Source organism: Amblyomma mixtum, chromosome 8, assembly GCF_055824585.1.
Source record: "Amblyomma mixtum isolate Tamu chromosome 8, ASM5582458v1, whole genome shotgun sequence".
NCBI lineage: Eukaryota > Metazoa > Arthropoda > Arachnida > Ixodida > Ixodidae > Amblyomma > Amblyomma mixtum.
In genome coordinates, this window is record NC_143019.1 from 121,610,346 (window position 1) to 121,624,705 (window position 14,360).

Here is a 14,360-nt window from a genome sequence, read left to right on the forward strand (position 1 = left end):
ACGTCATGGTGTATATATCCTAGGTTGTGGGTGGGTGTATGAGGATTATTAGGTATTTGAACCAATATACAGTGAATATACCTTTATCGGAAGTCCTTATAAGTTGTCAAAATGTAATGCTGACAATAAAAAACAATATTACTGCATTCTTAGTAACATTAGCAAACAGGACAATCCAGGGCATGCTAATTGTTGTTTTGAACAACTGAAATGCTGGTATTGATTGCAATATGGCACACCCCATATGGCTGTCAGTGAAGGCATATGACAAAACACTGAAGAGACGGTAATAATGCAAGTAATGAAAAGCTGAGGCCCAAAGGAGTGTCTTGGCGGACGTCCGAGATTGCAGGAAAAGGCAAGATACATAAGAATTGGCAAGGGAAATCTGCCGAAGACTGGCTGTTTAAGCTTGGATCCAGTTTAGAGCTATTGGATGCAAGTTAAAGCACAAGAAAACCAGCCTCACATAAATAGGGGAATCGCATGCTTTTTCAAAGCAAAGAACAAAAGCATCATAGGGGGATGTTGCAGTCAAGGTGCATGTCGTGAAGAACAAGAAAAAGTTGGCTATTGCAGAAATGTCTTCTAAAAGCTTGCCGATTTGAATCAAACAACTTAATGGGCCAAAACAATCTAGCAGGGTCAAGAGTATGAAATGTGTTTGATTTGCAGCACATGCCAATAACACAAATAGGGCCATAGGTGCTGGGTGATGAAGGATTAAAAACAGAGGGGCCAGGCTATAATAAGGCAGGAAGCTATCTGTACAGTATGCACTAGATATGCCTATACAACCTGCTTCCTCTCCCGTTGTTGCTTTCTGTAAATTTCACAGAACTTGATCATAGCGTACTGTGGGGTGCACCGGTGGCAAGTTGGCATGTCGAAACTGTGCTAAGGGACGACAACAGAGCAAGAATTGCTACCCTGTGCAGTGATGTTGTTACCATCGTCTTTGTTCCTAGCGTAGCTTTACCAGCTCCACAGGGCTTATTTTGCAGTCTGCAAGTAGTCATGTCTGTAGCAAGCAGTCACAGGCAAATGAAGGTGGTAGCAGACAGACATATGCAAGTGCATTGACGAGATCTTCTCAAAGCTTCGAGAATGGCTTGTTAAACAAAGTGCTGCGGCTGACCCAGGAAGCGCCGCTGAACAACCGCTTAACACCAATAAGGCCGATTTCGCGAGCAGCTCTGCAACAATAGCATTGCGAACACATCCAGTTTCGTACCACTGATCCCCGTATCGAAAAGGACCATGAGCAAAATCAACAACAGACACTGTCATTGCCTATGAGGTGCTTCAAGACCACTGTATTTTTCTGATTGCAGTGGAAACCAACATCCCACTTAAACTGAATACTGCCAAGCATTTGTCAATATTGACTTAACACTGCTAAGCAAAAAGAGAAAAAAAGCAATGGCAAAGGTTTTCTCAATATTTTTTCTTCTTTTTCATCAAGACTCGTTATGCTCAACTTGCTCTGTGGTCAGTTTTGATTGCATAAGCTCCTGCCACACTTTTTATTTTTTTTCTGCACTACATCAATTGAAATGCTCATGAAAAACAGACTTATGAGTTGGCACATATTAGAGATTTGTACACTGTCAATCAGTTGTGATTCAAAAGCGGCAATGATTCTTGTTTGTAATCGCAAAATACCATGTTGTTACAACCTAAACCGAAATGGCTAGCGGAAGCGTTCAGTCACCCATTCATCACGCCGATATGTTTATTGCAGGCAAATGTGCGCACAGCCGGCAGGAAATAAAAATAAATGACGCTCCCGAAGATACATTTGCACTGCACCGATGTTTTCACACAGGTTACACAGTTTCTCCGGCGAGTCGTAAACCGAGCACCCATCATCACAAAACGTACTGAATGGAGCACCAAAGCGCAGAAGGATGGCGACATCGCTGTTGTCGCCGCAAAACAGTCCTACTGCCGTGCAGCCAAGCTCGCGTCGCGTCACGTCGCACACACGGCAATTCTCAAGCACAGTGCCAACACGAATCGCGAACAAAATGGTAACGAATGCGTAGCCAGCAACAACGTCATGTGCACGCTTCGGTCGCGATCACTGCAACCATCGAAACGAATGCGACTAGCTGCACAACGCCACGTTCATTTCAGCATTCGGAAAGCACGGCGTGCGTAGTGAGCTCTCGAAGGCGCACATTTCACTGCCTTGACGTAAAAACACTCGCTTCGATCGCAATCACTTTCACTACGCGGACACTAGTCACTGTGCTACGCAGCTCATGCACGCACAAAAGTTCACCGTGAGCAGCTGTTGTTCGCCGCTGAGCGTGATGATCCTTGCAGGAATTAGGAACGCTTGCAGCAACCACAAACAGCTCCATATAAACACTTCGTGACACCGCCAACGCGTAGGTCTTGCGTCGGTTTGAAGAGGCGCTCTGTCAACTACATCAGCGTCGATTTCAACTCGGGAAACTGTCGCTGCTCGCCGCTGCTGCACGCGGAGAAGTTCGCAGTCGCTCAGAACACTCGTAATATCAACATGTGGCCAATATAGTATGCCTCGCGGCATAGGTGCCACCACTACAGCCACGACCTATGCCTCGCTCCCCAGTTCAGTCGACGGACGGCCATCTTGCCCGGCAGGAGCGGATGCCTACGTCACGTAAAAAACAGCCAATCGCTGCAATTCGGTCGCCGGGCGGTTCGCTCGTCCGCCCCAAAGTTGAAGTTCACCAACTTTCCTTTCGCCTGCCGAACGGGGCGAATGCCTATTGTCTGGTCGTTCGGTCCGCCAGTCCGCCTGCCTGGCGGATCCGCTCAAAAGCGATCGTACAACGGCCTTTGCCAGGCGGCACGGCGGCTCCTATGGGGTAGCTTACATATGGCGCGTCCCTGCAGCCGAATCGCGGGACCGCCCCCTTCCCGTCTCCCTTCGTGGAAGCCCCCCGTTGCGTTAGCCGCGCCCTTGACCGCCAGATGTCTCAGTCGTCCCGTGCCGCATTCCTTCCTTTGTTTCCTTTCCGCTGAACTCTGCTGGTAATCGCGGCGAGGTGTTGACACACTAATGGGCTGTTTTCTACACCCCTTCTGTGCGTAGCCTCGAGCTTTACACTATAGGTAAATTTTCATCATGCTCTGAAGCATGGTGCTCTAAAGTATACACTTTATTAGCGCAGCAAACAGCTAAACCACACGACTTTAACTACTATGGTCTCAGTGTTGAACACACAGTGCAATTGCCTCTAGTATTCCCCTTAGGACTTTTAAAGCGAAAAGCTTCACTAGGCTCGTCAAAACTGCGCTTCGCGTGAGGCGGAGGGGAGATTTGCCACTTCTGCGCATGCGCGAAACCGTGCGACGTCACGCGTAGCGTCGGTGGCCGCTGACTTCGTAATAAAAAAAGAATAAAAATAAGCACAGAAAGGAGAATAACAAAGAAATGAAAGAAATAAATTATCAGAAATAAAAAATAAATAAAGGACAAACAATGCGCCAGGAAACACATATCTCGGTGGACATCCGAACAGCCCTGTAGGGGCAGGAAAATGAAAAGAAAATTGGTTTTAAGAAAAGGAGACGCCTGTCTCTCTCATATCTCGGTGGAAACCCGAACCGCGCCATAAGGGCCTTAAGGAAAATTTTATTTATTTATTTATTTATTTATTTATTTATTTATTTATTTATTTATTTAGTTATTTATTTAGTTATTTATTTATTCAATACTGCAGGCCTTTACGGTCCAAGCAGGAGGGGCATACAAATGACATAAGTGTACAGAACGAAGACAGCAAATAATAATTTCAAAACACTTGTTCTTTGGGCAATAGAACATGAGCAAAACAAGGACTAAAAGAAATGCAAACCGAGCTCCTCATTTGGGACAGTCAAACATAAACAAACAGAAGTAAGTCAATGAATGAAATATGCAAAAATGAAATGTCAAACTTGTAGCAAGGCAAAAACACGATCAGTTTGGGCAACCAAAAAGCAGACAAGAAAAATATTCAAGAGCAATTCAAGGTTTCAATTGAATCAATGCTGGTTAGAAGAGGCAGAGGTAAGTTGTTCCAATCTGTTATCGTGCGAGGAAAAAAAGAATGAAAATTGGTTTTAAGGAAAGGAAATGCCTGTCTCTCATATCTTTGTGTACACCCGAAAGGAATGGACACCGCAGTACATGTCTCTAAACCAACCTTCTAAGACAGCACCGTATTCACTACACGCGCGTCTCCTCCTCCGCCTCCGTACAGGCAGTGTGTGGACGGCCCAACGCCTCCACCGTTATCGTGGTTCTCCCAGTGCATTGTGCGCGAACTGCGGCAGCCATGACGTCAAACCAAGCTTAACTGAACCTTTTCGCTTGTATGTCCAGGCTTAACCACAGCTAAGCCACTGGCAATTTATTGCTTACTTTAAGACATCCGAAGCATTTCTGCATTTTTAGTTAACAGCTGACATGGTTGATAACATTCATTGTTTTTCTTTCTTCCATAAAGGTTATCGGGGTTCCCGACGATCGGATGGGCGAGGAGCTGTGTGCTTGGGTCGTGCTCAAGGATGGACTAAGTGTCACAGACGAGGAGCTGAGACAGCATTGCGAGGGAAAGGTATGGCATATCACCGCATACTTTTGGACGAGCTTTTTCGGTAAAAGCTATGCATGCGTGGGATGTCAGCGATGATTTCTTAAAAGTTTAGTGGGACTCAAGTGCAACATCGCAGCCTACACTGCATATTAAAGGATTTGTTTTCCTGTAGACCAGCGCAATCTCCGGTAATGCTAAATCATACACAGTAATATTAGGGGTTCGCGGCGTTTCTTGCAAGTTTTCGAATAATGTCTGCGTCACACTTTTAGCTGAACACCCACTACACCCACTCCACAGATTAGAACCCAGAAGCGGGAATGAAAGACACTCTCAACACCGACGGACTTCTACCTTGGCCGCTTCTAGTCCAGCGCTTAGCACGATTAGTGAGGAGAGTGATATCACAAACCGTAAATGGTGCTATTAAGAATGATTGTTCTCTGTGTTTTAGAGCGCAGCTCTTAAGGCCAGTTCGTGGCTTGAGCGTCGTCTCTCGCCGTAGACTTAAGCGGGCGTGCGGGCGCATAGAGTATCACTACTATCTATTGTATAGTTTAGCTAGTACAGTATCTAAGAGTTGTGCGCAGGTCCGCCATATCGCTCCCTCAAGCATCCAAATTATGAGAGAACACAACTCTTGTATACAGGACGCGGGCGTGGTGCAGTTACCGCAGTGGTTATTTATTTTTATTTGCATGATACTGCAGACCTTTTTGGTCCAAGCAGGAAGGGCAAAAGCAAATTGTACAAGAAATGGTTACAGAGCATCTTACGTACACACATATGTTTAAAATTCATGCATGCAGATATAAAAGCATTCCGAGATACATCTTCCTCAGATCTAAAATAGTCACAAATACACGTTTCAGAAGGGCATTTTCAGTGTTTAAAAGATATTGGTAATGGCCTCTTTGAAGTTAGCACACGTTAGAGTAAGTGCAGGCTTAACCCTCTTTATTATGGCTGACGAACTTCCTTTATTCTAGGCGATTATCGTTGCATTGAATGACACAGCTTGCTAATGCGTCGGCTGTATCAAGGTCTATCTCATTAAGTTCATCATCATCATCATCAGCCTGACTACGCCTACTGCAGGGCAAAGGCCTCTTCCATGTCTCTCCGTTTAACCCTGTCCTTCCCAAGTTGAGGCCACCGTATTCCCGCAAATTTCTTAATCTCATCCGCCCAACTAACTTTCTGCCGCCCCCTGCTACGCTTGCCTTCTCTTGAAATCCACCCCGTTACCCTTAAGGACGAGCGGTTCTCTTGCCTTCACATTACTTGCCCTTCCCAATCCCACTTCTTCCTCTTGATTTCGACTAGGTTATTATTAACCCGCGTTTGTTCTATCACCCACTCCACCCGACGCTTACCATTTTTCTTTCCATAGCTCGCTGCGTTGTCCTTAAGTTAAGCTGAACCCTCTTTGTTAGTCTCCAAGTTTCTGCCCCGTAGGTGAGTATCGGCAGGGTACAGCTGCTGTGTACTTTGCTCTTCAGGGATATTGGTAAACTGCCATTCATGACCTCATTAAGTTACGGAGTGAATATTAGCCATGGGGTAGCTGGGTGGCACCATCTCTTGTAAATGCCACATATCACTAATATTTTCTCTGTAACAACCGGCGAACACTTATGATAAAATTGCGTGTTACTGCTAAGAAAACATCGTTTGAAATGAACATGTGCATTCGGACAAAACAAAATGCTGCAAACCACGAGAACAGAAAGTATACGGATGGACTGTCAGCAATGGTCTAGTGCTAAACTAGGCAAACGAGTTGGTTGCTTCGCAGTGCATAGAATTCAACCATGCAATCGCGCTTAGACAACACAGGTGCGAGCGGCTCAGGGAAAACAAACCGGGAACTCTAGGTACTTACACAGTAACTCTAAAGCATCTTACACTCCGAGCAACATGTATCATGGTAGCGCTGTCCGCCGAAGACCCAGAAGCAAGGAGGAAACCCGTGCAGCGATGGACAAAAATTGTTTTTCTTTAGGAACGGGAATGGCAGAGTAACTGTCTCACATATCTCGATGGACACCCGAAAGGCTCCTTAAGGGAAGTTTAATGGAGGGAATGAAAGAGAAAGAAAAAACGTGCCAGAAGATTGGAACAACACTATCATTAGCTTAATTTATACGAAGGGAGACGTCAAGGACTTTAAAAATCACAGTCCGATCAGCTTACTTCTGTAGCCTACAAGGTATTTAGTAAGGCAATCGCTAATAGAGTCAGCCGCCGCCGCGGTGGCTCAGTGGTTACGGTGCTCGGCTGCTGACCCGCCTCCATCGAATTTCGATGGAGGCGAAATTGTAGAGGCCTGTGACTTTGCGATGACAATGCATGTTAAAGAACCCCAGGTGGTCGAAATTTCCAGAGCCCTTCACTACGGCGTCTCTCACAGCCTAAGTCACTTTGGGACGTTAAACACCATAAACCAACCAAACCTAATAGATTCGGGACAAGCATAGACATCAATCAATCAAATGATTAGGCAGGCTTTAGTAAAGCATTCTCGGCAACAGACCAAATTCACACTATCAATCAGGTGATAGCGAAACTAGCAGAATGTAACCGACCCCTATATATAGCCTACATTGATTGCGCGAAGTCATTTGACTCAGTGGAAACCTCAGCTGTCATGCAGGCATTACGGAATTAGGGGGTAGAAGAATGTTATGTGCAAATATTGGAAGATATGTATAACGACTGCACAGCTGCCATAGTCCTCCATAAAGTCAGAAATAAATTTCCAAAAAGGAAGGGTTTCAGGCAGGGAGACACGATATCGCCAATGCTATTCACCGCCTGTTTACAGGAAGTATTCCAAGGCCTGAATCAGGAACAGCTGGAGATAAGACTTAATGAAGAATACCTAAGTAATCTGCAATTCGTTGACGACACTGATTAGCTAAGTGACTCAAAACATGAACTACAAAGCATGATTAAGGAGTTAGACAGGGAGAGCAGAAGGGTAGGTCTAAAGAATACCATGCAGAAAACTTATGTTCAACATCTAGCAAGAGAACCGCAGTTCGCAATCGGTGGCCAGGGGCTGGAAGTAGTAAAGCAATATGTTTACTCAGGGCGGGTAGTTACCGCTGATTCGGATCAAGAGAGCTAAATAAATAAAAGAATAAGAATGGGGCGGAGCACATATGGCAGGTTCTCTGAGATCATGAATGGCAGTTTACCAATATCTCTCAAGAGAAAACTAAAGTACACCACAGCCGTATCCTACCGGCACTCCCCTATGGGGCAGAAACGTGGAGGCTAACGAAGAGAGTTCAGCTTAAGTTAAGGACAACGCAGCGAGCTATGGAAAGAAAAATGATAGTTCTAACGTTAAGATATCGGAAGCGGGCGCAGTGGGTGAAAGAACAAATGTGGCTTAATGACATCCCAGCGGAAATCAAAAGGAAGAAATGGGCTTGAGCAGGGCACGTAATGTAAAGGCAAGATAACCGCTCGTGACTAAGGCTAACGGAGTGGATTCCAAGAGAGGGCAACCGTAGCAGGGGCGGCAGAAAGTTAGGTATGCGGGTGAGATTGAGAAGTTTGCGGGGATACGATGGCCGCAACAGGCAGAAGACAGGGTTGATTGGGGAGGCATGGGAGAGGCCTTTGCCCTGCAGTGGGCGCAGTCAGGCTGCTGCTGATGATGACGATAATGATGAACGAAAGCTCCGGAATCACTGGAGCGCTCCGGAATAATTTCGGCCACCTGGGAACCTTTGAGGTACGCTGACATCTCACAGCACACGGGCGCCTTTCGCGTTTCGCTTCCATCGAAACGCTGCCGGCGCAGTCGGGTTCGAACCCGGGTACTCCGGCTCAGTAGCCGAGCGCACTAACCACTGAGCCACCGCGGCGAGTCGATGGAGAGAGCGTAGTCTTTTCTGTGTTGCATGATGCCCTCTCCACTTCGGGCGCGCGTGGAGGAGCCGGGTAGGACAGAAGAAACTCGAAACCTCTGGAAACCTCATTCCTCGCCTGACCAAAGGTAGCAGGAGCCTTGGGAGAGGGTGACAGAGCGCTTGCAATGTGGACACTATGTGTGTGCGAGAGCCTGCTTTGGCACGAACTGAAGAAAAAGAGAGAGAGAGAGAGAAAACTTTATTTCAACAGCAATTCGGGGCACGCCCCAGGGTCCCCGCACGACCCTACTGCACTCAAGTGTTTATGTTCCTGCGGTCCATAACACTGGCAGCACGGCCGGTGGCGATGGTCTGCACGGCCGGGTCCTCCGAGCGCAGCAGGGTCTCCCAGTCCTCCCAGGTATTGAGGTTCTCTATGTCCCGCGGGGGAGGGTCCGCCGGGCAGAGGGAAAGAATGTGGAGGGAAGAAGCAAAGGGTTCTGGGCATAGGGCATATGCGGGAGTGGGAAAGGATGGATGATAGTGGGCTAGGTTAAGGGGTGAGGGGAGAGTGTGTGTCTGTAGTCTGCGCCAGAGTGTTGCGTGTTTGTTATCTAGGGAGGGGTGGGGCGAGGTGTGGAGCTGGCGTGAGGCTGCCGTGCACTGTAATGAAGGACGTTTGCGCGATCAGTAAGCCCGTGCCATTGATGTAGCTTCAAAGAAATGTGCCCATAATCAAAACACCTAAAGCGCTCAGCTAGGATATCGTATCAGGAAATATTATAATCGTCGGCGAATATTTCATTCTCTTCAAATAAGGCTTAGACGTGAAAGCCTGGCATGTCTTCCGTTCTTATGAGTACACTTTGTTTTTTTAGGTAGGGAGCGACGAACGCAACGTACGTTCAGTGCGCCATGCTTGCTTTTCCGGAGACTGTAAGGCTGAGTAAATAAGTGCTTCCCAGCTGAACAGAGCGCGCCGCGTTCGCCCCTTCGATGAATCATAAGGGTTGACGAAGCCTTGCGTTGTTTCTTCGATCTTTATTGTGGGCACTGAGCCATGGTACGGGTTTCTGTGCTCTTAGCAACGTCGCACTATGTTGGCAGTCGTGGGCTCCGAAAGGAAGTTTGGTTTGAGCACGCTTCCAGACGGTGGCGAAAACATACTTTTTTGCCCTAACTGTATAATCAGGCCTCAAGAATGATGTTTTTAGTTTTCTAGCCCAAGATACCAGCGGTTTGTTTTCTGTCTTTTCTGCACGGATGTTTGCTATTCCTTACAAACAAACAGAATTGATGGGAACAGTAGCGTCGAAATACCAGGCTTTGTTAAGTAAAACCCTAAAGATACTGGAATGAATTCCCCTTTAACACGTACATTTTGAATGAAATCTGAAACAAAAAAAAATGATGTTAACACTGGTGTAAAAATCACTGCATAAAAGTGTGGCCCCACTTGCTACCGATATCGCCATTTGGCTAAATATCGTGTACTCGTTCGCTATGTAGCATAACAAACCCATCTTATGTGCCACATGAGCGGTGATAAATTCACTTCAAAACAAAGAAAACACTGGTAATGGCAAGACGCTGCCAGAAAGAGCTGCCTTTTGTAGAAATCGCCTTAAATGGTTAAGCAGCTGCAAACGTTTAGATAATGCATGATTTCGACATCCTCTTTGTTGATTCTGAAAGGCACTCTTTCATTCTTTGATCCCCCACAACAATGCGACTAACATTCCCTTAGTCATTCCCAAGCCTTTCTGGGTATTTACACTTCATTGCGAAGCTTTTGGACGCGTATTCATAAGTATAGGACTATATGAGTTCGCGGGAAGTAGGAGTTTTGTTTTGCTTTCTCAAGCCTAGGGTGCATTTAAATTTATACTTTGCCTCAGCACATTAGCCTGATGGTAACAACACTGCTTGTGAGTTCATGCTTGCGTATAAAATATATCATGCATCACGGTATATTTCCCCCACAGTTGGCTAATCATATACAACATGTGGCTTTTTTTAAGGACACTCGCGCTTTGAAATAATTTATAATAAATTAGCGAACTATTGTAGAAGAACTTCTTGCTGGGCGAGTTGGTGCATAGCTTTCTTGGGATGGCGTTTCGCACACGAACAAACATACACAGGAAGAGGGAGAAGACAGAAAGAGTGCTCTTTCTGTCTTCTGCCTCTTCCTGTGTATGTTTGTTCGTGTGCGCAACGCTATCCCAAGATAGCGAGCTATCGTCGCGTTCACCGAAAATTGTGTCCACACGAAAGGCACCGTGCAGAGAGCTCACTACTACTTTTTGCTCTTGTTCATCTCCGCAGCTGACTCGGTTCAAGACTCCCCGGTACTTCATCTACGATACCAACGTCCCCAGGACGCCCATCGGCAAGCCGCAAAAGGCGAAGATGCGTCCGCTGGCAGCCCAAATGCTGGGCCTCACAAAGTGACTCTGTCGGCTTCGTCAATGGCATATGCTGGTCGACTTACATATGTTTTTGCAACAACGATGCTATACGGGGTAGTGCCTGTCACGATCTGAAACAACCATGACATGCTTCTGCTGTCTCAGCAGGGCAGTGGCTCTGTATGCCGCATCTAGCGCTTTAAAAAAAATTTGGAGTCCATAGACTGTCTATAGATCTCTGTCTCTAGTCTATAGACTCTCTATAGACGAATCCTAGGGAACAGTCTATAAGCAGTGCAAATGCTATAAACAGTCTATAGGCAATCTTTAGATTAATGGCCATACACTTTTAGTGGACTTTTGTCTATAGACAGTCTATAGACTCTCAACACAAGAAAAAAAATCTATAGGTAAGCAATAGACTATATAAGAAGGCTATAGACTGTCTATAGACCACACCAGATTTTCGGCTGTTCATTTTAGGGCTTCGGATAAACTGATTAGAAGCCCAATTTTTGACCGCACAAAAATACAGAATATAATAAGAAACACAGGCACACAGCTGCCATCTATTTACTTGTTTGTCGTTTCTTACAACAATGCAGAGGGCTAGCTCCTCTTTGTTCATTCCTTTCCGCTGGCTACGTCAGCGCTGTCTGCAGGACAAACCACCTGCCACAGCAGGTCATCTTGGCTGCATTGACTCCCCCGGCGACGAACATCGCAGCGCGCCAAGGTGCATGGGACCAGTATTAGCACGACGTCCTTCTCAAGTTTTGCTTCACACTACAGCCAAGACTCAAAAACTTAAATACGACACCTGTAAATGTTTTTTTAAGCGTAAACTTGTCTGTTGGTTCCTGGTGCCGACGTCTTTGTTCAGCCCGTCGTTTCATAAGGTTTCTGCAATTCATTAGAGTTCGATTCACGCAGGATGTTGCCTGCCTTTAAAATAAAATTCTAGCACTGACTGGTTATTTGTATTTTCCTTGCATTCAATGAGGAACACTCTCATGAGCCTCTCTTTCAAGGAACACAGGAAACAAAAACAGCACACTGATACACGGGTCACCCTGCGTGCGGAACTCGTCGTTGGAGGCCTTTTCTATGCACCCTCTAGCTTCCTGGATCTGTTGAGAGGGGACAGGAAACCCGAGTCCAAAAAAGTCCGCTCCTATCGATGATTATATTCAGAGAATTTATTTCAAATACCCTCGTGGCCATGCAGTCATTATTGACGGGAGTGGAACAAAACGTACAATAACACAGATGACAAGAAATGGGTAATACATTCAAGGGTCACAGCACTACATATTCCTCACTGCACTGACTATTACAAATTTCAACAATTGTGTGCCTCTATAGAAAGCTAGACACAGAAAAATAAACGAGAAAAGAGAACAAAAACACAAACCAAAATAAAAATTCAAACTTCAAATTAGCTACACTGAGTTCATGTGGCATTACTAACCGACGGGCACACATGTCATGACCAAGAAAAGCAGGCACTTTTTCTTAAAATGCTGGAGATCGTCGGTGAGTGCAGCGTCTGCTGGCAAGTGATTACACTCGAATTATATAGTTGGAATGAAAAAATTCAAGCGAGCGGTAGTGTAACAAGGTGAAACGCCCACTAGGTTATATTCGGTTTGGACGTGAGAGCGGCTTGTTCCCATAGGAGTGCCAGGCAAGCATGATAACGTCAAAGAGCGTAGAGGGGCGTTCAGCACGCGAGTACCTTGTTCGAAATCGGAAAGCAGGCTGTTCCTTCCAGAAGCAATCAATCATCACAATGGCCAAAACTTTCAGAGGAAAAGGTTTCATTGGGAAGTCGTCTTCCTGCCGGCCGTGAAAAATCTTTACGCGTGTGACCGCTTTGTCTTTATGTAGAAACCCAGCGAAAAGGACGCATTCACAAGGAGGAGAAGTACACAGGACAACGTTGTCCTGTGTACTTCTCCTCCTTGTGAATGCGTCCTTTTCGCTGGGTTTCTACATACCATGCACCAACTGGCCCAACAAGCTACGCTTCTTCAATACGCTTTGTCTTTATTTCACCGTTATTGCGACACGCCTCATTGGGAAGGCATTGTCCGAAATTGTTTTGGTACATTCTAAAATAGCGCACACAAGGCAAGAGTTCTATAACAGACGCAGCCATGGGTGTTGACGTACGACTGAAACTGAATTATGCAGACCCCCTTACATAGGTAGGCAGCAGAGAAAAACACTGAGGTCTGCGGAAAGGAAGCAGGATTACGCATGTGAATTATTTTGGATAACATGTTGTAGGCCACATTTACTTCTCTGCGAGATCATCTCTGTATGACACAAACGATACTCGTGATGGCATACACGGCCTTTCCTGTAGTTGAAGGGTACAGAGCGCTGTTTAATAAAAAACAAGAGATTTTAGCTTGCGTGAACATTCGCTGGAATGCTACTCTGTGTAGGAGAGGGAATCGGAGAGGAAAAATGGAAGTGTGCTAGAAAAGAGTGCGGTCATTGAAGAAGGTTGAAACGCAGCACTTGACTGCATGATGGCTTTTTTGGATGAGACCAAAGTCAAGTTCTATGCATGTGCAGTGGGGTGATCAAGTGTTCGGGCAATTTAGAGTTCGTCTATAACACGAGTAGCGTCTAAATAGGCAAATAAAAATATCATTGCGCATCGCTGCTGCCTGTACCAGCCTAAAGGACCTAATATAGAGTCGACTGTGAGTGGCAATTAGGTGACGAACTGCATGCATGCATGCAAAGTTTTTTGGCGTACGCTGGACATTTGAAGAGAATAAGAGGTACAGTCTCAATTCAGCCGCAGTTGTCATAACACGGACAGTCCGCTTGCTTGAAACGGTCTCTTAGACTGTTCGTAAATGCAACATTAAGACGAAGGCGATGGTAAACAGTTTCTGGGTGACGCGGAAGCTCGATTGGCAGTTTTCATTTGAGATGTGGGTCGATGGAATGGAGGAGGAATCAATGATGATTTGGCAAGTTCCAGAGGCCATTCTTTTCATCGTGGGTATATCGTCTGGCGAGTTGGGACGCATCTGATTTTGTGAAAATGCCTTTAAAGTTAACGCTGTAGGCCTTTGCGGGCCGCTTCATCCGCTCTCTCGTTGGCCAGTATGCCGCAGTTAGATGGCACATGTCCTTTGCCACGTAGTTCTCTTCATTATGGTGTTCACGCATCCGGTAGTTTGGATATCTGCCCGTTTATCCAATGCCACATCTTAAGGAATTAATTAGTATATTCCTTCTCTCTCACATAGAAGAGAGTTATCGATTATTTCCGCGAACCTAGTTGGGATGAGGGTTGATGCGGTTGTATTTCTAGTACAGCTTATCTGGAGCCGTAATAACTGACATACACGGTGGAGAGTTTTCTCACAGCCTGGTTAGCAGGTTGTGATTGCGTTACAAGGCCACGTGACCACTGTGGCCCACCTACCACTTAACGGGTCACCTGGGAAAGCGCTTCGGACAAAGAAACATTGACGAAA

General features: G+C 46.0%; 1 protein-coding gene across 1 annotated transcript in view; it reads left to right on the plus strand.

Moving 5' to 3' along the window:
- The window catches only part of LOC149334161 (medium-chain acyl-CoA ligase ACSF2, mitochondrial-like), a 50,612-nt gene extending 39,077 nt beyond the window's left edge, over nucleotides 1–11,535 (plus strand). The window contains exons 15-16 of the mRNA XM_089556207.1: nucleotides 4,488–4,598; nucleotides 10,772–11,535. Of these exons, the coding sequence (XP_089412333.1) occupies nucleotides 4,488–4,598; nucleotides 10,772–10,897 (237 nt within the window). The 3' untranslated portion in view covers nucleotides 10,898–11,535. The remainder of the gene's footprint in view (nucleotides 1–4,487; nucleotides 4,599–10,771) is intronic.
- The last annotated feature ends 2,825 nt before the right edge of the window (nucleotides 11,536–14,360 follow it).